This window comes from Chaetodon trifascialis, chromosome 20 (assembly GCF_039877785.1).
Source record: "Chaetodon trifascialis isolate fChaTrf1 chromosome 20, fChaTrf1.hap1, whole genome shotgun sequence".
Lineage (NCBI taxonomy): Eukaryota > Metazoa > Chordata > Actinopteri > Chaetodontiformes > Chaetodontidae > Chaetodon > Chaetodon trifascialis.
This window is the reverse complement of record NC_092075.1, coordinates 24,116,078-24,142,285: the sequence shown is the minus strand read 5'-3', so window position 1 is coordinate 24,142,285 and position 26,208 is coordinate 24,116,078. Positions and strand designations below refer to the sequence as shown.

The 26,208-nt window shown below is 43.0% G+C and overlaps 2 protein-coding genes across 3 annotated transcripts in view; both read left to right on the top strand.

Moving 5' to 3' along the window:
• The first annotated feature begins 5,625 nt into the window (after positions 1-5,625).
• Positions 5,626-18,274, top strand: LOC139348408 (chondroitin sulfate synthase 3-like). Its single transcript, XM_070988486.1, is given in 4 exon segments — positions 5,626-11,160; positions 12,744-12,776; positions 12,779-13,011; positions 14,763-18,274. Coding segments are annotated over 4 exon segments (2,394 nt in total). The 5' UTR covers positions 5,626-10,595; the 3' UTR covers positions 16,326-18,274.
• A 6,489-nt stretch (positions 18,275-24,763) lies between these two features.
• Positions 24,764-26,208, top strand: part of sptlc1 (serine palmitoyltransferase, long chain base subunit 1) — a 17,011-nt gene continuing 15,566 nt past the window's right edge. For both annotated transcript variants that reach the window (XM_070988491.1, XM_070988492.1), the window contains exon 1: positions 24,764-24,849. In XM_070988491.1, coding sequence (XP_070844592.1) covers positions 24,796-24,849 — 54 coding nt within the window. In that variant the 5' untranslated portion in view covers positions 24,764-24,795. The remainder of the gene's footprint in view (positions 24,850-26,208) is intronic.

The window sequence follows — 26,208 nt, the reverse complement described above, 5'->3', positions numbered from 1 at the left end:
GATCTGAGCCTCCTCAGGAACTAGAGTCTGCTCATCCCCTTCTTGACAGTGTTGTTGTTAGTTTTCCAGTTCAGTCTGTTGTTGAGCTGCACTCTGAGGTATTTGTACTTACTTCCTCACTTCTTCTTACCGCTCCGAGCCACATCTCTGTCCATCCACACACAGCTGAAGATGGGTGCCTCCACACTCTAGTCAGTGAAGGCCATAAGGCTGCATTGTCAGTATTCCCACGCTCATTGCGCTTGTCAGTCCTGACAAGCGCAATGAGCTTGTCCATCTTACTTGCCAAGGACCTCACGTTCCCCGTGATGATCACTGGAACGGATGGTCTGTATCTCCATGCCTTGACCCTACTAAACCCTACTAAACTGATTTTCATGTGTGGGGGGTTTTTTTGTTTTGTTTTTTTTTGCTGCAAACGTCATACATGTAGCTATGATACAGGACAAATGGTTCGGCGTATTTTAATATTCATATGGGATTAACAGTAATAGAATATTCTGATGTAGCCTAGACTGTAGACAGGTCTTTTGCAAACACTGTAAACACACACATTATACACACACATACACACACACACACACACACACACACACACACACACACACACACACACACTAATATATGATAGAGAAGCAGATAGTGCAGTAAAGTCAACTATTTTAATAATTTGAATCGACAATATATGATTAGGCTATATATAAATATATGTACATATATAAACAAAACACTGACTAATGAACACATTATATTTCTATATAAAACATAACAATAAATAAAAGTTATGAAGAAGAAGAAGAAGAAGAAGAATTTCTCTTATTCGTCACAACACACAACATGCAGTTGAGGAGGAAACTGTACACGCCATGCATATGTGAAATTCCATCCCGCTATTTGACCCATCCATGGTCAGTCCTTCCTCCACGGCAGACCAGGAGCGGTGGGCTGCCGGTCGACCAGCGCCCGGGGACCAGTTCCTTTTCATCACCATTGGTCAGGTGGTGATCTTCTTGCATGTTTTTAGTGGGGGTATTTTTATGGAGGATACCCCAGGTGAACATGGGGAGAACATGCAAACTCCACACAGAAAGGCCATATGTCAGAAAAAATGAAAATATATATAAATCATATGTATAATATCAATATCATACATATATACATATATAATAGATAAGTTATATATGAGATATAGTTATATATCAGAGAAAATGAATATATAAATCATATATAGAGTATCAATATCATTATCATTCTCAGTCTAGGCTACAGCAGAATATTCTATTACTGTTATTCCCATATGAATATTAAAATACGCTGAACCATTTGTCCTGTATCATAGCTACATGTATGACGTTTGCAGCAAAAAAAAAAAACAAAAACGCCTGAAAATCAGTTCAGTATTCAGATTGTTACCAAACAGCACTGAGTGAAGCGGATGACCGTCCAAGATGACGGCCCCACTGCTTGTCAGCGCCAATAGGCAGTAGCAGTCGATGCGGCATCTACTCTTTATATGTGTATGGTCTGGTCCCACAGGACTGGTCCATCTCTCAGGTCGAGTCCCCCTAGTGGCCTGGGGCACTTCCATTTTGTGGAGTGAATTTGCAGCGTTTCTCTCTTGCAGTTGTTTTGGGGTTGTGTGTGTTTTGATATTTGCAGCATTTTTCTCTCGCCTTTGTTTTGTGTGTTTGTAAGTTTTTGGCTTTGCATCATTCCTGTGTTTGCAGCGTTTTGCCGTTTGCAGTGCGTTTGCCCTTGTTGGCCACCTACAGGACGGCAACCAAAAAAGTTCTAAAACTGTGCGCAAACATTGCGACACAGTTTCCAAAAAACACGGTTAAGAAATAGAATTAAAAAGAACAGAAAAAACATACTAAATGAACAAAAATGAACAAAAAACGACAGAACTACTGCAACAGGCAGCCACCTAACACAGCACCCTCTTGATGTAGGGCTATGTAAGACTGTGGTTATAGCACCAAGATTCGCCATATTTTGGTACCGTCTTTTGTTACCTCCATTTTTCAAACCGTAAGCTGGGGTTGTTACTGACATTAAAGCTGCCATTAAAGCGCTGCAAGAATCATAGTATTGTGTCCTGTGTGGCTACCAATTCTTTTCTTTCTACACAATTTTGGCACCAAAAGTGGGGTGCAGCTAGAGAGACTTTATTTTCTCTATTGGCAGCAGACTATTTTAGGGCAAACAAGGCAGTGGTGAAGATTGCAGTTGATGTCTAGTGGTGTTTGAATCCGAGAGGCCAGCCTGTGGTTGCAGTGGTGATCGATGAGATCGCTGTGGCAACAAGCTGAAGTGCTCCAGAAGCTCCGGGTGCTTCCTGCTGAAAGAGACTCATCCAGACCTGTGCAGCAGATTTCAGCACTAACTCCAGCTCGAAAGAACCAGTTTCAGCAGTGCTTCCAGCAAAAGACTTTCTTGTCAGTATCTTTGATAGAAGTTTTAAGCTGGACAATTACATTAAAAGTGAACTGAACTCACATCATGTCTTTGGAATCAGGTGATGAGGAGACTTCTGGTAATGACAATGGTGGGCCAAGCCAGGTTTCAGGTGAGGCTTTAGGAACCAGCAGCATAGGGCATATAGCCAAGAAGTGTCCACAGACCAACATGTCCAAGATGATACAGCACCTAATACCTCTGCACCGCAGGGAAACTTCCACCCTCAGTTGTCATGAACCAAACAATTCGAGGGGAAGCAGTTGGCTCGCCAAATGAAACAGTTTGTTTCATGTGTTTCATTTGAAACAAATGAAAATGTTTTTTTTTTATAGTGGAAAGAGAAGTTATCATAAGATAAGACTTTACTGATCCCACACCGAGGAAATTAAGTAATTATTGAATCATTCTTTCCTCTATCTCATGAGCAGCTCAACTGGAATATGTCAGGTATGCGAACACACTAGGACCAGGGAGAGAACTCAAAGTGATGGAACTCAGAGAGAACACAGAAGAACAGGTCGATGAAAAAATAATCAATAGGTTTAAAAACAAAAATAGTCCACAAAATAGACAACAAAAAGCAAGAGCAAAAAATGCTCTGGTAGATCGCTGACTGGATCAAAGAACTTAAAGTGTCCCAAAAGGGCAACTGAGGGCGAGAGCCAAAAAAACGCTCTTGAGGATCACGATCCGATTCCTCTCACCGGCAAGACTGGGCTGGGCTGAGGACAGGATGAGGCTCCTAAGAGCACAGTACAAAAAAAAAAAAAATCACTGGTTAGTACAGGCACGCAAATACAGAAGGGGGAAGACTGGCAAGAGAGTGGACGTGTGTACCACTTAATACAAGGAGACGATCCGACGAATACTGGTGGACTGAGCCGGGGGTTAAATACACAGCTGATATAGCATAGATGAGATGATGACTTGCAGGTGCGAGAGGAAGGGAGGGCTGGAGAAGCTAGGCAGGTAGGAGCCGCCCAACGCACAGACCTGAACAAACAGGGAAAGATAGACAAGACCACAAGGGGGCAAGGGAAACAGTCACAGGGAAAACACAAGAGGCTCTATTTTCAACTCCGCCGCCGGCGCAGCAGGCTGCGCCACCGGCGCAGTAGTATATTCGACCGGTGCAGGCAGGCGCACGGCGCACTTGGTATTTTGGTAAACCGAAGCGTACAGAGGTGCGCCAGGATGGGCGTTGCGGCGCAGTAGGGGGGAGGTGTCGGGATAATGAGCCGGCGCATTGGAATTTTCGACCATTTCGGTCTGCGCTGAAAGCTCACCACCTCAGACCTGGTCAACTCTGTGCGCCAGCGGCGCAAGTGGATCTTCCTAAACCGGCAGTCATGCGCTCACGTCACCAACACCTCACAGTCAGGTTTCCACAGTGTCTGGCATTTCACTGCGATTAATAATTAGCAACAACCTAATTTTATATATTTTGATCCGTATCTCATCTGAGTACATCGTAAGCGCGTTTGGCACGCGTAATAGTCACTCAACCTGACCGAATGTACACAGGTGAAACAGGGATGTCTGGTGATTGTGACTCAAATTGCCTGGTGATAAACGTGGTGACAAACGTGTATGCCACGTTCACGTCGGCACATGACTCGTTCATCCTGGCGAATTCTAGCATCCCTACAGTCTTTCAGAGGGACACCCCTCTGCATAGGTGGCTGCTAGGTGATAACGGCTATCCACTGAAAAGGTGGTTGATGACGCCATATATCACACCTTCAACAAGACGGCAGCGTGGTTTTAACGGTGTTTTCAGCAGTGCTCAGTCAGTCATCGAACGCACACTGTGATCAATAATTAGCAACAGCCAATGCAACTGTCAGCACATACAGTCAGACCTATATTTTGATCAGCATCTCATCTGACGACATCGCAAGCGCGTTCGGCAGGCGTAATGGTTACTCACCCTGACCAAATGTACACAGGTGAAACAGGGATGCAAACTAATCGGTTAACGTCGCTGTGCCAACCAGAAACAGCCGTGGCATCCTACAGAGCATACTGCATCTATCTCAGAGCCCTCGAGAGACAGAGAGAGACAGACACATGGAAAACGTTAGTGATGATCGTTGTCCGCTATTACCCACGTCATTTCATTCCAAATGCAAATATTGTCATTGTAATGCTTAACGTTATCTGCAAAGATGGAGTACATCATTGCTTTGAGGAGGAGGAGGAGGAGGCCGAGGATTTACCATCTAAGGACTTCATATTTAGAGTTTAGAGTAGAGAGTACATCATTGCTTTGAGGAGGATGAGGAGGAAGAACAGAATATAAAACGATATGTGTGTGTGTGTGTGTGTGTGTGTGTGTGTGTGTGTGTGTGTGTGTGTGTGTGTGTGTGTGTGTGTGTGTGTATATATTTATATATACTGAGAAAAAATAAACATTATACACAAACGGGTGTGCAAAGTAATACAAACGGATGTCATGAGACATGAGTGACGTCAGTCTCCTCCTGGGAGAAGTCTGGGTGTCAGACACTTTCCTGTGTGGTCTCAGTCATCCTCGAAACTTGCTATGCGCCTGGCCAGCGGCGTTCTTAAAGATGAGGCGAGGAGCTGCTGTGAAAATTTCACTTAGCTGTGTCAAACCCACTCCACGCCTTCTCCCCTCCCTCTTTCCGAGTTGCGCCGCTGGGTGGGACTGAGATGAGAAGGGGGAGGAGATGCGCCGGCGGCAGAGTCGAAAATAGAGCCCATGGGAGGAAGTAGGGAGCCCTGCACTGCCTGACAGAATAAGCTTTTTGCTTTGTATTTTCTTGACATTTAGGGTGTTTGCAGGCTTGTGCTTTTGTGTGTAAAATTGGAAAAAGACAAATGCATGCAGATCCATGAAACCACCAGACCTCTCGCAAAAAATGAAAAGTATGCTTACAGGGCAAAAGCTCACTGGCTGTTTTGTGGACATTACACTTTTATTCTGAGATGGTCAGTCTGGAGTCACTGCAATCTATAATGACCAAATAAATATCTATATATCTATATCAATATCTATAAATGTGTTGTATATATAAATTATGACCCAAATATGTGTTATTAGGACAATTATTATCATATATGTGACTGCCAGATGTCTCTTTGTCTGTTGTGGAAATAAATAAATAAATGAATAAATCAGGCTTAAACTGAGTAGGTGGTGAGTTCTCAAAATCTTTTTTTAAACTTTATTGAAACACAGCATTCTTTGTTTGTTATATTAACATACAAAACAAAGAACATCAGTCTACCTTCGCATACACACCAGTTGGACCAAAGGTTGAAAGAAAAAGCAGCTTAAATGAACATCTTATAAAGCTTACAAAGGTTACATGTTTTGACATCTTTTTGTTTTTACATTTAAAAATAGAAGAAATGTATTGTATGATTTGCATCGAAGTGATAGTGAGTATAAAATTTGGTCAAAATAACAAGCAATTTATCAAGTAAAACTTCAGAGATTTCTGTCATATTGAGTGAATCCAAACAATACATTTTTCCACAGCAACATAAAGACAGAGTAGATATGATCAGTAATAAACTGTAACACACAGCTTTGTAGTGCGAGATGAAGACAGATGCACCAGCGTTTCTCTGGACATTCTACAAAAGCTGTAACTGTTACGCACTCTGGAAGTAGGACTCAGATGCAGAGACGGTAATCACAGTTTATTTCGAAAAAGTAACAACAAAAGAAGTAACAACTGAGGGAGCCGATATAACGGGAACGGAGAAGTCAGTCTCTGCTGGAGGACACTCGACAGCTTCTAATGAAAAACACAAAACTCCGTTAAGGGAAAGCACACAGGTAAAAGTCCAAAAAATAAACGCTGGAGAAAACTCGACAGCCACCACAAAAAACAAAAATCTCCACTCGGGGAAAAACTCACAGGTAGGATGAAACTCAGGTGCTGGAGAGAACTCGACAGTCACTGGTGGGAAACAAAAGCTCCGCTGAGGGAAAAAGCACACAGGCAAACAAAAGAACCAAAAGTGCTGGAGAACCACTCGACAGACACTTAGAACAAAAAACTCCGTAACGGGTTAGCACACAGGCAGGAAAACAAAACTCACAAAATCACAGCATGCACGAAGGCAAGACGGCTGAAGAACACAAGGCAGGAACCTGGAGATCAATGCTGAGGCGAGAAACACAAGCATGAGCAACGTGACCATCTGGCATCAGAGTGTGGGAGAAGCATGCTTAAGAAGGAGTCCTGATTAGGGGAGATAGGTGACAGGTGTGTCAGGAGCTGCTCAACCCCAGCAAAGATCAGCCCTGCCCCTGCCTTGTTCCAGCCCTGAAAAAACACACAAAACAAAATCAGAACAGATCACCAACCACGGCCACAACAGTAACTTCCTGTATGTTAATGTCTTTGTTGTTTGGAAGCCCTTTTCTACCAATAAAAGAAAAAAAAATAACAAATAAGCCCTGTGGTATGTCAAAATTATGAGATTAAAATTTAAAATCATGCAATACTTTCACACAACAGTCCATAAGGTAGCAGCTCATTGAAGCATTGACAAGTTCTCCTATTCCATTTAGCATGGAAATGGATTGTGAATACACTGAGAACTACTTTAAACATGGCATTACATTAATTACATTACAACAGATGAAATACTTCATTTGCTTGGTGATTCACATGGTATTGTACTAAGCAAATATACCCTTAAAAGAATTTTGAGCAAGAAGCAGCTCCGGCTGCTTGATATTTTTTTCCAGAAAGATGATATGGCTTACTTTACGGATGCTGTGATCAATGCTGGTGGATGTCCTGCCAGGCTCAGACTTGACTTAGGAACCAAAAATTGACATATGGATGAAATGCAGCATTTTTTGCATTTCTCTGAGAACCAAGCTGAAACAGACAGCATAACCTTTGGTCCAAGCACTGAAAACCAGCGGATTGAATGATGGTGGCTGATCTTGTAAAGTGAGCCCAGTGTGCCCAATAAATATAAATATACAATAGAAATTATTGTTTCACTTTATAAAGCTCCTTTTTATTTTTGGAGCATTTCTGCAGCAAATTTTAGTATATTTTGTATGTATTATTATTCTGCCAAATGTCACCATTTTAAACATACAGATGTGCACAATATTTTCAGTCCGTTCTAACAAAAGAAATGTACACACAAAGTACCTATTTGTAAGAATGTAAAATCCTCACATGTATTAGCTGAATTAATTATTCAAATATTGAAACAATCACAGCATACAAAACTGCATATGTTTTAATTTATCTACAATTTAATCTTACTTGCTACAGCATGGGGCCTTTAATAGCAATTCATCTACAGGCTTATGGAATAGTAGACAATGCCATGCTGTCTTTTGGTGAATAACAATAGCACCTGAATAGAGTAAGTAAAATAGTGCTTGCAATGTGAAATTAAAAAAAAAAAAAAAGATAACAGAAATTGTAACAACATTGGACTATTATGTGACATGCAATTGTTTTGTTACAAACAAAAAAATTTAAATGGACAAAGAGTAAGATAACTAAAATACTGCTCTAGACAATAAATGTTTTATTTGCTTGGGTAATGTTGTGAAACAAATATAGTCCATTTGGAACAACAGCAGGCATGTGAATATTACAGGTAATAAAATAACCCTGTTATTACAAATCTATAAAAGTAAGCACTCTTAGTATATTTGCAACAGTGTAATGCAATATCTTTTGGCAGTGGGATTGGTTGTTTGGTGAGTGTGTGAAGAAGGTTCACACAAGATCCCTAAAACCAGATGAATAGCAAATGCTTTCAAGTTTCAACAAACACAAGTTGTAAATGTATCAAATACAACACAGACCATTAGGTTCCATTTTACTCATATCCCAAATAATTCTCAAGATTACCACATGTGGTTCATTTGGTGACCCCAACAGTATGGGGACACAAGTTAGACTCAGACTCAGGTTAGTAGTGAAGTCAAGAAATATAAATCATCAATCTTAACTTACTTGCTTGTATGAGGCAGTAAGCTCTCCACACTGTAACATACCACTTAAAAGAACCTGTTTTTAACTGAAAACAATGATCAACAAATGGCAGAGTAACTGCTGACACTATGTAAAAACTGTGACTCAATAAGGTTTAAAAAGGTAGCTGTATTACTTCCTTTTTAAGCCAAAAATCTGGAAAACCTAACAAAACCTAAACATGAACCTCTAATGGCAGTCCAGTTAGTGATAGCTGAGGTCTTTGTACCACAGACAATGTCCATTATCCACACAACACAACAGTTCTTCTTTGAAATCCCTGAACTTGTGTGAAGCTGACAGTGATGCTCTTTCCTGTGATCAAGTCTGATCCAGTGCAAAAGGCTGTGTGTCTGACTCTCTGAGGTTTTTATTTTTTTATTTTTACTGTCCTTCCAGACACTCTTTTCTGGTTCCCCCACCCTGCACAAATCACTGCAAAATAAATCACTAGCAAACAAACTACTGTGAAACCAGAAATGTCAGTCACACTGCATAGAAGGTTATTACCTAACATAAGCGCCTGGCGCGGCACCAGGATATTTTTCAGAACACCTTCGGATTACCGGAGATTAAAAAATGTGTCTTGATATAACGTGAATGAGATAATATGTTTGATTGTCCATTTTAAATATCTTATGCCTGAGTCAAACGACCATAATGTGGACTGAACAAATACTAAAATACGGTACTGGAATAGGAATAGAAGGAGAGAGTACACACTAATAAACTCTGAGGTTATGCACAAGGTGACGTGCCTAAATTGTGCTCGGTTAAAGTTAGAGTGTGTGAACAACATACTGTAGGTCTTCATAGCACTACGTTACATTAGAAGGTTATTATAGCTGTGATAATACTTACCAACTCTTGATAAAAGAGCTATATGGGGCTGATGCAGCCACCTTTGAGTAACATAATGCAACTTAAGGAAGCAGTAGTGACATAAATTTCATTTCAGGGACGCCATCTAATGGCGTGACCTTTACTACAAAACTCATAATTTCATTTTTTTTATCTCAAAATTTCAAGATTTTTATCTTTGACTTTTTATCATCATGTAAATGTTTACATTTTATCTCATAATTTTGACTTTTTATCTCATAATTTCGATTTTTACCATGGGGCTATTTTTTTCTTTCATTGGCGGAAATGCTTCCATATTGTTTAATTTATGCATGTAATGATTAGTGAATAAAACTGTGAAACATTTTTAATAAAACATCCTTCGTCAAAAAGAATATGCGGCAGCACCGACCAAACTGTTTCCCGACAAATATCTCAAACAAATGTTGATGAATCTTAAAAAAAGAAAAGAAAAGAAGAGAGAGAGAGAGAGAGAGAGAGAGAGAGAGAGAGAGAGAGAGAGAGAGAGAGAGAATCCAAGTCTGCTTTTCATTATAGTAGTTTGGGAACAAAAAGGGTTCCTGGTGTATAATCAGCCTTCAAAATAAAAGCACCAACGTCCTGCTGTAAGATTTAATATCAATTAGAACAATTAATGTTTACATTTACATTTCTTTTTATTTTCAAATTAATTTGGCTGTAGTACGAAAGTCATTTCAGTTCAGTCCTGTAGATTTAGAGATTTTACGCTTTTATACTGAAAAAAAAAGTCTTCCTGTTCTTGATGACGGAGGGCAGACGCGATGTGATGTCAATTTAGCTGTTCCTGATATGGAGATAAATGATTAAATATCTGTGAAGTTGGCATAAAAACAACCGTCTAAAGAGCACTGACAAACGTCACTGTAAATCCGGTGCGGGCTAAAGTTATGCAAAGAACGATGACTGTTGGGACGACAAGGAGAACGCTGGCGTGCTATAATCATACTCGCTAAATCCTAGAAATGTGGTAACGACTGGCCACAAGACTATTTTTAAAACAACAAAAAGCCAGTAAAACAATATTCGGGAGATCTAACGCCGTTAACGCCTCGTACTGGTTGGCACATATGCCTTCTTAGCCATATGACTTACACAGTCAGGAAATTAGATTTTTCTCATTCCAAGTAGCAGGGCACCCAGACTGCTCAACAGAGATGTTGGATGCCCACACACGTCAGTACCTCCCCAAACGCAGAATTTACGTAGTTGCACTGCATTCACCACTGAATTAAATCATCCGTAAGGTAAATTAGCAATATGGCTCTGAAATCAAGAAGGCCGTGGACGACCGTTATGTTCGGCATCTTTCTCGGATTCGTCGCGTCCTCTTGGCTTCTTGTACCTCAGGTTCTGGAAAGTAAAAGGAAAAAATCTCAGGTGTGCCTGTACCACAGTGACTCCTCTGTTGGTAAGGGTCTAAACATCCCCGGGAACACCGCAGCTGTCAAAAACCAGGACAGCCCGCACTTCAGAAAGGACGGGAGCACAGTGAACAGTAGCGGAGGTACGGGGAAATCCTTAAGTAGACCAAACAGTTTCCTCTATGTCGGCGTGATGACAACGAAAAAATATCTGCGGTCTCGCGCCGTGGCTGCGTACAAGACCTGGGTGACTTCCATACCCGGGAATGTGGAGTTCTTCTCGAGCGCTGGATCTGACACCGTCCACGTACCCGTCCCAGTCCCGGTGGTGTCGCTGGCAGGGGTGGACGACTCCTACCCGCCACAGAAGAAGTCGTTCATGATGCTGAAATACATCCACGACCACTACCTGCATAAATACGAGTGGTTCATGCGGGCAGATGATGATGTTTACATCAGAGGTAAAACGTGTGTGTGTGTGTGTGTGTGTGTGTGTGTGTGTGTGTGTGTGTGTGTGTGTGTGTGTGTGTGTGTGTGTGTGTGTGTGTGTGTTGTTTGTTTGTTTGTTTGTTTGTTTGTTTCCCCCATACAGATATATTGTATTGTTATTGTTAGAATTGCATGCAAAATCTAGTACTATTTGCAGTATTGCCTCATTGTAGAGAGGCTGTGTCAAAATTAACATGGCACTTCTTTCAGAGTAACTACAGGATCAGTGGAGCCCATAGGTAATTTTATCCTTGGATCTACATTGGTTAATCCAAGTGTGCCAAAAGGATTATTCTGTTTTAAAATACTTTTGGTATTATTTTTGTCCATCCTTCTTATAGGTTACAATAACATTGTACTGTACCAAGTTTATTAATGAGAATAGGGAACATGGCCACATGTTCTTAAATCTAGAAAGAACTCTGACCAGTAAAGAAACTAACGCAGTCAATCAGACAGGCTGGAAAAAGTCTCTTGTGTGAAAGAGTGTGAAAGAGGTGAACAGAAAAAATATGACCCAAACTGTTTGTCGTAAATATCCATTACAGATTATAGACCCATTTCCTGCTTAAACGATGCTGTACTTAACACTACTGGTGTGCCACAGTTTTTCTACACAACAAGGGATTATTACTAATATTTGGATGCAGTTAATTTCAGGTTTACCTCCAGAATTTGATAAATTAATGGTTTGTTTCTAACCTGCTTGATCATCTGACTGCTTGCTTTCTTGCCCTGTTGGACTTTGTTGTGGTGATGTTGCCTTCTTTCAAGATCTCAGAAATTCCTTAAGAGAGCACATTATCATAGTTTATAGAAATGATGGGCAGAACTACAAAAAGAAGAACCATTCTCTCACCTAATCTTAAAATTAGTTTTAAATACATAGTCTTATCTCATTCTGCTGGAAATGACAGGATAACATGGACTAGATGTGAAATCTGAGTACTTTTTTAAAATGATCAAATAGCTTGTTGAGACCAGTTGATTACTTCATGTCGGCATTGACACATTAAATTATTCCCAGTTTTCAGTGTGAATAGTTACATTCAAGTACATTGCCATACAATACAGAAACTAGTCTCCTTGAAGAAAAAAAGACTCTCTTTGTTATGTGATTTACAAAGTCAGTTTCATATTTTATTTCTCATTATATGATAAATTTACAGTAAAATGTGCTTCATTTGATGGAAGAAGTGATGTTCATATGTGACAAATGTTTCACCATAGTACTGGAAATATTTGCCATGTTATAAGTCCATATGGGCAAGGGTATATGCATGAAAAAAAAGATAATAAATAATTAGCAATCTATAATAATTTCATTTTAAACTGTATGTCATTTTGCACTTGCACACGGATGGTGTTGATAAGGTTATCTTGCTTTGTAAAATCAATAAAAACTTTTTTTTGTAGAAAGACATGTTTATACAATGTAGAAAAACCATTTAAAAAAAGAATACCTTTCCCATTAGTTCTACACTTTTTCTGAAAGATGATTGTTTTGTGAAATAAAAAAAAAAAACAACATCTAATTTCTTCCACCTTCTGCCAGGTGAGAAGCTGGAGTTGTTTTTGCGGTCACTAAACACCTTGGCCAGACAGGCTTGGGCATGGCTGAAGAGTTGGGCAGACTAGCCATAAAGCCTGGAGAGAACTTCTGCATGGGAGGCCCTGGGATGATTTTCAGTCGAGAGGTGCTACGCAGGATGGTTCCTCACATCAGTACCTGTCTGAGGGAGATGTACACCACCCATGAGGATGTGGAAGTGGGCCGCTGTGTGCGACGCTTTGGAGGAACGCAGTGTGTGTGGTCTTATGAGGTATGGATTGACTCAATGTGTTTTCTGTTCTCTCAGGTGCTGGGAATATCGTGGAATCTAATCACAATGGGGGAATCTGATCATCTTTGTGGGAATTTAGTCTAATCAGAATTTATGGTCTATCATAACTTTTCACATGTAAAAAGAAGCAGAATTTTTGGTTTTTAATTTAAGACTTAGTTTAGACTTAAGACTTTGTTAAAACAAACAGCAAGTAAGACCATTACATGTCATAGAGCCACTCTTATTTGGTGATGGACAACTATGGCAATGTCATTCCACTTTATATCAGGGCTTTCATTGTGACATTGTTAAGTTTATGGCCTTTGGAGTTGGGTTGTGCAATTAATGCAATTTTATTCTCAGTAACGATTTAGGCTTTCAGCGATTATGAAAACAAGATGAGCAAGATAAAACAATTGTGCCACATTCCATTTTGCAGTGATTCTCTCATTTTGTCATTTTTTGTGTTATAAATCCAGCAGACCCCTTTCCTTTACAGGGGTATGCTTCCACCCCTCCTTAAAACCCAAACTCACTCTCAGTCAGGCTGTGGTAGGAATTATTCCTGCTCACTGCAGTCGAATGAGACGTTGTTTCTGAAAATTCAGTCAAACCAGATGTGACTTGGATTTCCATCCATCCATCCATTTTCCATGCCGCTTATCCATTTCGGGGTCGCGGGGGGGCTGTAGCCTATACCAGCTGTCAACGGGCAGGAGGCGGGGTACACCCTGGACCGGTCGCCAGCCAATCGCAGGGCAACATATATACACAAACAACCGTTCACGCTCACACTCACACCTAGGGGCAATTTAGAGTCACCAATTAACCCATGCATGCACGGGAAGAACATGCAAACTTCACACAGAAAGGCCCGACCGACTTGGATTTCCATGCACATCTATCCATGCTGTTATGTAGCATGGAGGGGCCAAAAATGACAAGAAACTCCTATGTCATCCATCCTTTGTCACACTTTGTATCTGTACCAAATAAAAATGGCGTTATATGACACACATTGCAAGTCCTTAATCCTATGATTCTGCTTTTCACTATGTTTTCAAATTGGTGTCATGAATTGTTTTTAATCCTGAATGTGTCAAAGACTAAGGATGTACATTGATTTTAGATATTCTCACTCCTCTCCTGACAGTTAAGTGATTGATGACCAAAACATAGAACTAGTAGACTCCTACAAGTATTTGTGAACCATACTAGACGAAAAAATTACTCTCTAAAATAATTCTAAAATAATACTGACTGTGTACAATAATCATTTTTGGCCATAACTCAAGAATTCGTATGCTAGTTCTTACAGAATGTCTATTTCAAGGATAAACTGATTAGATTTTGGTTGTCAGCGGTCACACCAAACACTGGGAGAACATGCAAAATTCACATAGTGAGAAACTGCCTTGGCTGGAAATCAAACCTGGGACTTTCTTGCTTTGAGGCAACAGTGCTAACCACTGACCCACTATACTGCACTCTTGATGGCATCTTTGTCTGTTTCAAGTATGCTGCCCACGTAGACAACAATACTTTTCAGTACATTGGTCAGTAAAGAACTCTTAAACTCAGTGTATAGTTAATCTGTGATGTACAAAGACCATTTTGCTTAAAAGTTGCTTAAAACAGTTAGTTTAGCTGGATCAAAGTGGAAAATAGTACAGAGTTGAGAGTGTTGTTTGTACTGGTACCTGGATATCATCCATGCTCATATCATGGTGTTGCAACTCTTTCCACAGATGCAGCAGCTCTTCTATGAGAACTATGAACACAAGAAAGGTTTCATTGAAGAGCTTCGTAGTAGCAAGATCCACAATGCCATTACACTCCACCCCAACAAGAAGTCTGCCTACCAGTACCGGCTCCACAGATTCATGCTGTGCCGTGAGATCTCAAGGCTTCGTTACGATACCATCCTGCTTCACCGTGAAGGCCTAATTATGAGTTACCTCAGTAATACAGAAGTACTGTGGGAAGATCAACAGCTAGGGTCCCCACCATCCTACATGCTCTATCAGCCGAATGAGAGAAATGATGTTATTGAGTGGGATTTCCTGACTGGCCAGCATATTTACTCAACTGTTGAGAACAAGATGGTCTGGCACAGCCTTGGGAACTTGTTTCAGACTGCACTGGAAGACATTATACTCCAGGTCATGGACATGATTAATAAGAATTCAAAAATGCGTGGTCGTGTAATTAACTTTAAAGAGATTCAATATGGCTTCTACAGGGTGGATCCAATGCATGGTGCAGAATACATCTTAGACTTACTACTCCTGTACAAGAAACATAAGGAACGCAAAATAACAGTGCCTGTGAGGCAGCATGTGTATCTTCAGCAATCCTTTAGCCGACCCTTCTTTACTGAAACTGAAGAATTAGATGTAGCTGAACTCATGTCTGCCATCAACTCTGAATCCCAATCCCTGGCTTTCTTATCCAACTCTCTTAAGTTTCTGTCGCCTTTCCAGGTGAATGAATCAACCAGGGAAATGTTAGAGCAAAACCAGACAAAGGTGAACATCCTTGTCCCATTGTTTGGTCGCTATGACACCTTTGTCCACTTTATGGAGAACTTTGAGAAAGAGTGTTTGATACCAAAACAAAACGTTAAGCTCTCCATCATTCTGGTGAACAATGAGAGCAATCAGAACAGAGGAAAACACATTAAATTAATCAAAGGCTACTATAAGAAGTATCCCAAAGCTGACCTGTCCTTAATCCCAATGACAGGCAACTTTTCACGGGGACTGGCTCTGGAGCTGGGTTCCTCACAGCTTGATAGTGACACTCTACTCTTCTTCTGTGATGTTGATCTAATTTTTAATGGTGATGCCTTGCAACGCTGCAGAGACAATGCTGTCCAAGGGAGACAGGTCTATTTTCCTGTTGTCTTTAGTCAGTACAACCCCAAGATAGTATATCCTCAGAAAGCCCCAAGAGAAAACACATTTGTGCTCACCAAGGAAAGTGGTTTCTGGCGAGAACATGGCTTTGGAATCACCTGTGTTTTCAAGAGTGATTTACTAAAAGCTGGAGGTTTTGACAACTCAATCATAGGCTGGGGTTTGGAAGATGTAGACTTATTCACAAAAGTTATTAATTCTGGTTTAAAAGTGTTACGCAGCCAAGAACCAGGCATTGTGCATATGTATCATCCTGTCCAATGCAACACAAGTCTTGAACAGAAGCAACTTAGAATGTGCCTTTGGTCAAGAGCAAGTACGTTTGCATCGACAACGCAGCTAGCAGAGCAGTGGCTGGAGAAACACGTAGGATATAACAGAACTTCACTGTAACATTCCAGCCCTACTGGACATGCAAGGTTTCCTCAGTTCTGCTTGAATGTGGACAGTGACTTTGGATCAGAGGTCTTCACAAGCTGGAAAATTTGAGGGCCTTGGTACTATTCTTTCCAACACAAGAAACCACATTCAAGTGTCTACTACCTTATCCAGTTCCAAACCAGCTGGAAAAACCACTGACTAAAAATAAATTGCCAGTAAGTGGGTACATTGGCATTGTACTGTTCACCTGTGTTACAGATGTATTTAATTATTGTTGACTGTGCCAATGATACATATAACGAGTCTTAGGATCTTTATTGCAGTTCCTTAGGGGGTGGGTTAGGGTTAACTCTAACTTTGTACCAGTGTCTTTTTTAGTCATACAGAAATGACCAAGGCTACTTCGGGGAGTACCAAGCTTGGAAATTAAGAAAAAATGACTCAAAGAACAAGTTGTACCACCCAAAATATCTAAAAGTAAAAAATGTATATTATAGTCAAACCATAAGGATGTTAAAGTGTATACCTAATGTGCTGTTTTAATGTGTTGCAGGTTTCAGTATCCAGCAGAATCATTGCTTGTAACTGGGTTAACTAGTGGAATGAATAATGGAATCTGGATGCTTGTTGTGCTATGAGCAGCATCATCTGCTGCATTACACCCTTGTGTGTGTGTGTGTGTGTGTGTGTGTGTGTGTGTGTGTGTGTGTGTGTGTGTGTGTGTGTGTGTGTGTGTGTGTATTTGTGTTTCTGTGTATGATAGAGAGTTTGCCCGCTTTAACTTCCTTATTCTCACAGTGAAGTGAACCACACAGTGTTTGTTACTGTCCCTGCAGGGATGATTCCTGACATGCTACTGTACTATGTTATTTAACATTGTGGGCTCTATTTTCAACTCCGCCGCAGGCGTGGCTCAGGCTGCACCACCGGCGCAGTAGTAATTTCGACCGGCACAGGCAGGCGCACGGCGCACTTGGTATTTTGGTAAACCAAGGCGTACAGAGGTGCGCCAAGATGGGCGTTGCGGCGCAGTAGGGGGGAGGTGTCGGCATAATGAGCCGGTCTGCGCCGGCGGCGTGAAAGTGCGCTGAAAGCTCGCCACCTCAGACCTGGTCAACTCTGTGCGCCAGCGGTGCAAGTGGATTTTCGGAAACCGGCTCTCATGTCACCAACACCTCACAGTCAGGTTTCCACAGTGTCTGGCATTTCACTGCGATCAATAATTAGCAACAGCCGCAATTCAATGCAACTATCTGACTCAGCACATACAGTCAGACCTAAATGTATATATTTTGATCGGTATCTTACCTGACCACATCGCAAGCGCGTTCGGCACACGTAATGGTCACTCAACCTGACCGAATGTACACAGGTGAAACAGGGATGTCTGGTGATCTGTGACTCAAATTGCCTGGTGACAAACATGTATGCTAATTTCCCCGGGTTGGCACATGACTCGTTCATCCAGGCGAATTCTAGCATCCCTACAGTCTTTCAGGGGGACACCCCTCTGGATGGGTGGCTGCTAGGTGATAATGGCTATCCACTGAAAACGTGATTGATGACGCCATATATCACACCTTCAACAAGACGGCAGCGTGAGTTTTAACAGTGTTTTCAGCAGTGCTCGGTCAGTCATCGAACACACACTGCGATCAATAATTAGCAACAGCCATGATTCAATGTAACTATCTGAGTCAGCACATACAGTCAGACCTATATTTTGATCAGTATCTCATCTAACATCACATTGCAATTATAGGAGTCATTTACACTCCTGCTCTGTAATCAGTGTTCTATTAGCTTGCAGGTTCGAATCCAGCAAGTGGCATTGTTTACTTGGACCTTTTGCTGTTTATTTATTTATATTACAACTCTGTCATGCACCACCTTGCTATATTGTGATGTATTTGTTTGGATATAAACCCACTGACTTTGCAGCCCTGTGTTAGTAAACAAGATGGCAGAAACCTGTGTGGACTTCCAATTTTTCCTCTCATTTCTGTTGATGTTTTGACGTTATTTAAACTCCCCTTCCATGCATTCCTAGGATATATAGACATATATTTTGGGTACATGTACTTTTTTTTTTTTTTTTTTTTTTGCTTTGGTAAGCCCTCTGGTAGAATCAGGAGGGGAGGAAACACAGCTAAGATCATTACAATGCTTCACCTATCTGGAATTAAGATATGAACTTAAGATATTGGACTTGGGTTGAACATAATATTTCCATTACACATCTGCACAAAACATAAAGTATATATAAATAAACAGAATGTGAAATAAACAGATTGTACAATAAACAGTAGAATATAGGTTAAGTTAAAGAATAGCAGCAGGGATGTGTGAATGGAGGGAAGAGAAGTCCCAATGATTTTCTCTGCTGTCCTCACCACTCTCCTCACATTCTTCCAGTCAGCAGCACTGCAGCCTCCACACCACACAGAGATGCCGCTGGTCAAGATGCTCTCTATGGTGCTTCTGTAGACGTGAGGTTGGGCTGGGTCAGGTGGGCTCTCCTCATCCTGCAGAGAAAGTGCAGGCGTTGCTGTGCTCTTTTCACCAGTGACGCAGTGTTCACAGACCAGGTGAGGTTGTCTGTGATGTGCACCCCCAGGATCTTGGTACTGCTGACCACCTCCACAGCCATGTTGTTGAGGAGAAGTGGAGCGTGACTGGGCTGGTTCTTCCTGCAGACAACAATGATCTCTTTGGTTTTATCCACATTCAGGATCAGGTTGTTGACTTTGCACCAGCCCACCAGCTGTGCCACCTCTTCTCTGTTGGCCAGGTCGCTGTCGTCCCTGATGAGGCCCACCACTGTTGTGTCATCAGATAGGACTGTTTTGAGTGCACTGACTGGGATATATGTCTGGGATATATATTATGATGATCTTAGCTGTGTTTCCTTAGCTGACTTCCCTCTCCCTGGACACTTCCTCCAGCTCTTCCGGGGGGATCCCGAGGCGTTCCCAGGCCAGCCGAGTGACATAGTCACCCCAGCGTGTCCTGGGTCTTCCCCGGGGCCTCCTCCCGGTGGGACATGCCTGGAACACCTCCCTAGGGAGGCGTCCAGGGGGCATCCGATAGAGATGCCCGAGCCACCTCAGCTGACTCCTCTCGATGCGGAGGAGCAGCGACTCTACTCTGAGCTCCTCCCGGGTGACAGAGCTCCTCACCCTATCTCTAAGGGAGCGCCCCGCCCGTGAGGCAGGAACTCTCCCCCAACCTGAAGGGAGCAAGCCACCTTTTTCCGGTCGAGAACCATGGTCTCGGACTTGGAGGTGCTGACTCTCATCCCAGCTGCTTCACACTCGGCTGCGAACCGCCCCAGCGCATGCTGAAGGTCCTGACTCGAGGTAGCCAACAAGACAACATCATCCGCGAAAAGCAGAGACGAAATCTGCCGGCCCCCGAACTGAACCCCCTCCGGCCCCTGGCTGCGCCTAGAAACAGTGACAAAGGGCAGCCCTGCCGGAGTCCAACCTGCACCGGGAACAGGTCCGACTTACTGCTGGCAATGCGGACCAAGCTCCTGCTCTGGTTGTACAGGGACTGTACAGCCCTCAACAGAGGGCCTCCAACCCCATACTCCCGGAGCACCTCCCACAGAATGACACGGGGGACACGGTCGAATGCCTTCTCCAAGTCCACGAAGCACATGTGGACTGTTTGGGCAAACTCCCATGAACCCTCAAGCACCCTGTGGAGGGTATAGAGCTGGTCCAGTGTTCCACGGCCAGGATGAAAACCGCATTGTTCCTCCTGAATCCGAGGTTCGACTATCGGCTGGATTCTCCTCTCCAGTACCTGGAATAGACTTTCCCAGGGAGGCTGAGGAGTGTGATCCCCCGATAGTTGGAACACACCCTTCGGTCCCCCTTTTTAAAAACCACCCCAGTCTGCCAGTCCAGAGGCACTGTCCACGTCTGCCACGCGATGCTGCATAGGCATGTCAACCAAGACAGTCCTACAACATCCAGAGACTTGAGGTACTCAGAGTGGATCTCATCCACCCCCGGCGCTTTGCCACCGAGGAGCTTGGGAACTGCCTCAGTGACTTCAGCCCCGGTGATGAATGAATTGACCTCCAAGTCCCCAGTCTCTGCTTCCTCTACGGAAGACATGACAGAGGGATTGAGGAGATCCTCGAAGTATTCCTTCCACCGCCCAACAATATCCCCAGTCGAGGTCAACAGCTCCCCACCTCCACTGTAAACAGTGTTGACAGAAAGCTGCTTCCCCCTCCTGAGGCGCCGAACGGTTTGCCAGAATTTCCTCGAGGCCAACCGGTGGTCCTCCTCCATGGCCTCCCCGAACTCCTCCCAGACCCGAGTTTTTGCTTCTACAACCGCCCGAGCTGCCGCACGCTTGGCCTGCCAGTACCCATCAGCTGCCTCAGGAGTCCTATGAGCCAACCAGGCCCGATAGGACTCCTTCTTCAGCTTGACGGCATCCCTTACTTCCAATGTCCACCACCGGGTTTGGGGGTTGCCGCCACGACAGGCACCGCCGACTTTACGGCCACAGCTATGGACGGCTGCATCAACAATGGAAGTGGAGAACATGGTCCATTCGGACTCAATGTCTCCAGCCTCCCTCAGGATCTGGTTGAAGCTCTCCCGGAGGTGGGAGTTGAAAACTTCCCTGACAGCGGGTTCCGCCAGACGTTCCAAACAGACCCTCACGGTACGTTTGGGTCTGCCAAGTCTGTCCCACTTTTTCCCCTGCCAGCGAATCCAACTCGCCACCAGGTGGTGAATAGTTGACAGCTCAGCCCCTCTCTTTACCCGAGTGTCCAAGACATACCGCCGAAGGTCAGATGATACGACTACAAAGTCGATCATTGACCTCCGGCCTAGGGTGTCCTGGTGCCACGTGCACTGATGGACACCCTTAAGCTTGAACATGGTGTTTGTTATGGACAAACTGCGACTAGCACAGAAATCCAATAACAGAACACCACTCGGGTTCAGATCGGGGAGGCCGTTCCTCCCAATCACACCCCTCCAGGTGTCACTGTCATTGCCCATGTGAGCATTGAAGTCCCCCAGCAGAACAATGGAGTCACCAGTTGGAGCCTCTCTCAAGGAGTTGGGTTCCAGAGCCCAGACTGTGCGTGGAGGTGAGCCCGACTATCTCTAGCCGGTACCGCTCAACCTCCCGCACTAGCTCAGGCTCCTTCCCCCACAGTGAGGTGACATTCCATGTCCCCATAGCCAGAGTTGTTGTCCAGGGTTTGGGTCATCGGGGCCCCCGCCCACGACTGCTACCCATATCACATAGCACCGGCCCCTTCTGATCCTTCCTGCGGGTGGTGGGCCTACGGGAAGGCGGGTCCACGTCGCTCCCAAACAAACAAACAAACAAACCAAAAAGTATATATATATATATGTGTGTGTGTGTGTGTGTGTGTGTGTGTGTGTGTGTATGTACCCAAAATATATGTCTATATATCCTAGCAATGCATGGAAGGGGAGTTTAAATAACGTCAAAACATCGACAGAAATCCATCCATTATCTATACCGCCTATCCCTTTCGGGGTTGCGGGGGACTGGAGCCTATCCCAGCTACAATGGGCGAGAGGCAGGGTACACCCTGAACCGGTCGCCAGCCGATTGCAGGGCCACATACAAGGACAAACAAACATTCACACTCACACTCATACCTACGGACAATTTAGAGTGACCAATTAACCTAATGAGCATGTTTTTGGTCTGAGGGAGGAAGCCGGAGTACCTGGAGAGAACCCACGCATGCACGGGAAGAACATGCAAGCTTCACACACCACCGTGCAGCCCACATCTTACAGTGTTTCGTGAAGAAAGGAGTGAAGGACAGAAAAGTAAATTTGTGTTCAAAACAAGGCTGATGGCTGAACATAAATAAATGCTTTGTGAAACATCAATACGCTTCACCATTGTCTGGCTGGGGTTTGCTACAAAGAGCTCTTACCACTGTACCACTTCCTTGCTTCATTCCTCAGTGGCCACAGCAGTCAGAATCAACAATGACATAGAAGCATTAACCACAAAAAGAAATAAATAAACGATGCATGGAAGAGGAATTTAAAATAATGATGAAGTTAATATATGGGATATATTCCTGCCTATCATCCAAAATATTTACCTATGAGAAACTACAAGGTAAGTTAGGACAAACTTTGCCACAACGGAGATCTATGCTGAACTGATTTGGTCTGCTTGTCTTGATCAGCGATTGGGCGCAGACACTTCAAGTTGAGTGGCCGAGAGAAAAGAAGGGTGGAGGTTATTGTCATACTGGGAAAACGCCGTTTTTTACGCGCGTTGTGATGCACAAAACGGCGTCTTTTACGGGCGTTCTCGGAGGACTTCATTACGGCGCAAAAAGCGGCGTTCTTTTTGCGCATTACAGCATAAAAAACGGCGTAAAGTCTGAAAAAAACAGTGTTTTTTATGCCGTAATGCAGTTGAAACGCGACTGAATGTGGCGTATTTCTGACAGGAACGGCTTGCCATATTTTTGCGCACTGCACCGCTGGCGCATCTCCTCCCCCTTCTCATCTCAGTCCCACCCAGCGGCGCAACTCAGAAAGAGGGAGGGGAGAAGGTGTGGAGTGGATTTGACACAGCCGAGTCAAAATCTTCACCAATCACAGCAGCTTCTCGCCTCACCTTTAAAAACGCAGCTGGCGAGGCGCATGGCAAGTTTCGAGGATGACTGAGCCTGTGCAGGAAAGTGTCTAAATCTCTCCCAGGAGGAGACTGATGTCACTCACGTCTAAATATGAGGTCCTTAGATGGTAAATCCTCAGCCTCCTCCTCCGCCTCCTCCTCCTCCTCCTCCTCCTCCTCCTCCTCCTCCTCCTCCTCAAAGCAATGATGTGCTCCATCTTTGCAGATAACGTTAAGCATTACTATGATTACATTTGTATTTGTAATAAAATGACGTGGGAATAGCGGACGACGATCATCACTTACGTTTTTTCCATGTGTCTGTCTCTCTCTGTCTCTTGAGTACTCTGAGATAGATGCAGTATTCTCTGTAGGATGCCACGACTGTTTCTGGTTGGCACAGCGACGTTAATTGATTAGTTTGCTACTGTTTCACCTGTGTACATTTGGTCAGGGTGAGTGACCATTATGCAGGCGAACACGCTTGCGATGTGGTCAGATGAGATACTGATCAAAATATATAAAGTTAGATCTGACTATGTGCTGACTCAGATAGTTGCATTGAATCATGTCTGTTGCTAACTATTGATTGCAGTGAAATGCCAGACACTGTGGAAACCTGCCTGTGAGGTGTTGGGGACATGAGCACATGACTCCGGTTTCTGAAAATCCATTTGCCTGGCGGTGCGCCACTGGCGCACAGAGTTGACCAGGTCTGGGGTGGCGAGCTTACAGCGCACTTTTGCGCCACCGGCGCAGACTGAAATGGGTCGAAAATCCAAATGCGCCGGCTGATTATGCCGACACCTTCCCCTACTGTGCCACAACGCCCATCCTGGCGCACCTCTATACACCTCGGTTTACCAAAATACCAAGTGCGCCATGCGCCTGTCTGCGCTGCATGAAAATACCACTGTGCGGGTTGCACATAGAGCCCAAAGACTCCAGGGAAGAAGCAAAGTTAGTAACATGCCTTGGTAGGATATGACAACAAGCAGATAGTGAGGGAGAGAAGAACAGAACAGCTTGGTGTATCTTTGGAAGTCACCCAAAAATAAAAAAAATATTCTCTTACATCTAAAAGTCCTGCGTTCAAAATGTAACTTATGTAAAACTACAAAAGCATTAGCAACAAAATATACTTGTCATACCAAAAGTGAAACTGGCCTTCATACGGAATGGTCCATGTCAGAATGTATATAACTGAAGTATATTGATTGATGTATTAATACATACATTGCTTTAATGTTGCAGCTGACAAAGGTAGAGTAATTTTTTTTAGCACATATATAGCGGGGTAGCTTGTAAATTTCACCTTGGTGATCATCTTATCCACAGAATTACACAATTTATTTGTTGAGTACATTTTGTATCATTGATGTGAATCTGCAAAGTCACTGTCAGTCAATTATAAATGTAGTGGAGTAAAAAGTAAGTAAAAGGTATTTGCCTCTCAAATGTAGTGGAGAACAAAAGAACAAATAAGAAATAGATTCTAGGATAAGTACCTCAAAATTGTACTTAAGTACATCACTTGACTAGTTACTTTACACCGCTGTTGTTATTATTCTACGCGCGAATATGTTTGTAACTACTTTCTCTAATTCACCGCCCCCTCCATTCTCTTCGGCGTTGCTTGTAACACTTTTATTTATTAATTTCATTTACATCTACTTTAATTTGCATGTTTCAAACAGTTAGTTCAAGAGTGTACTGGTATTTACACGATGGAGTGGATTGTATTTTATGGACGGACTTCAGGTTTACTATTTCTCGTGGAACTTAAATGCAGCATTACTGATGACGTTGGAGAAAGGAAATAAACATGGCGTCCGGACAGCAATGGGTGTTGGTGGAAATGGTGCAAGCATTTTATGAGGTAAGAATCTCACCTGTACAACTTTGTTAGGTAGAAACATTTTCTGACGTTTCCCAGTAGATTCCTCATATGTTTAGCTCCACGTGTTTTGTTTTATTTTGTCCTCGGCTGTTATTTGAAAACTTCTCTGTTGTTTGACAGGCTCGAAGCCAAGCGCCTGTCGAACGTGAACTGTTCACGCAAGAACCAGTCAAAATGAAGAAACAAAGTCTCAAGGAAATTAGGAGTTCCTTGAAACTCTTAACTTATGGCAAGCGGTTATAACGTTTAATCGTACCACAAAAATGTAGGGGTATCAAAAATGTAGTCGTGCATCCCATCAGAAATTGAAAGTCCAATACACATGAATGGCAAAGTGACGTCACCGATTCATATCGGTGATCCGATACAAACGTTTGCGAGGCGACTGCACCGGTAGATTCAAGGGACATCGGATATAATTTACGGGTGAATTTACGGTGCATCTCTTCTAGCCTGTCTGCATCGGTAAATTCCATGGTTATCATGGTTATCGATTATTTCATGTTCTAGTACTACTCCCTGCCCTGACGTTTTTTGCGAGGCAACCTGAATGCACCATCGCTCCTCCTTCACTGACGCAAGCGTTGTTCACAACATAGAGGGAAACGAGAACGACGTTAGCAGCGAGGAGATATTCAGTGCCCCGAAAAAGACACATAAATCAAACGTGTGGCAATATTTCGGGTGTTTCAAGCGAGAAGTTAAACTGGACAAAACGCACGCAATCTGCAAACAATGCCGAGCAGCTATCAATTACGTCAGTAGCACAACGAACCTGGTGATGAAGTTTTATACGTTTTGTAAAATTGTAGAGACAGAGAACATAATTCGGAGTAAGGATTGCTTATTGTAAATTAAATTTAATGCTCTGTCTATACATACTGAATTATGTCTTTTGTAAAAATAGGATTTATTGGTTTGCTCAGTAAAAACAAACCAAATATTACATGCATCTCTCAAATTGATACAGAGAGTAGAGCTATAAGAGTTGTGCTATAAGAACTCTGATATGGGCACACTCTCGTACCACAACTAACTGTATTGAACTGGATCACATCATATCGAACCGAAACTCTTTGTAATATACAGATATGTCATATCGTTATCAAATCATTTTTGAATCGCATCGTATTGTGAACAGGAGCAAATCGCATCGCATCGACAGAGGCTTCAGTGTATTGTTAATGTATCCTATCGGTGGCTGCGCATCGAGATGCATATCAAATCGAGATATACATCCCTACTGTATTAGACTTTTTGTCCTGGCCTTTGTGCCATCATTGTCCCTTGTGCTGTTGCTCAGCCTAACATCCATTCATGAAGACAGAGAAAGGCATA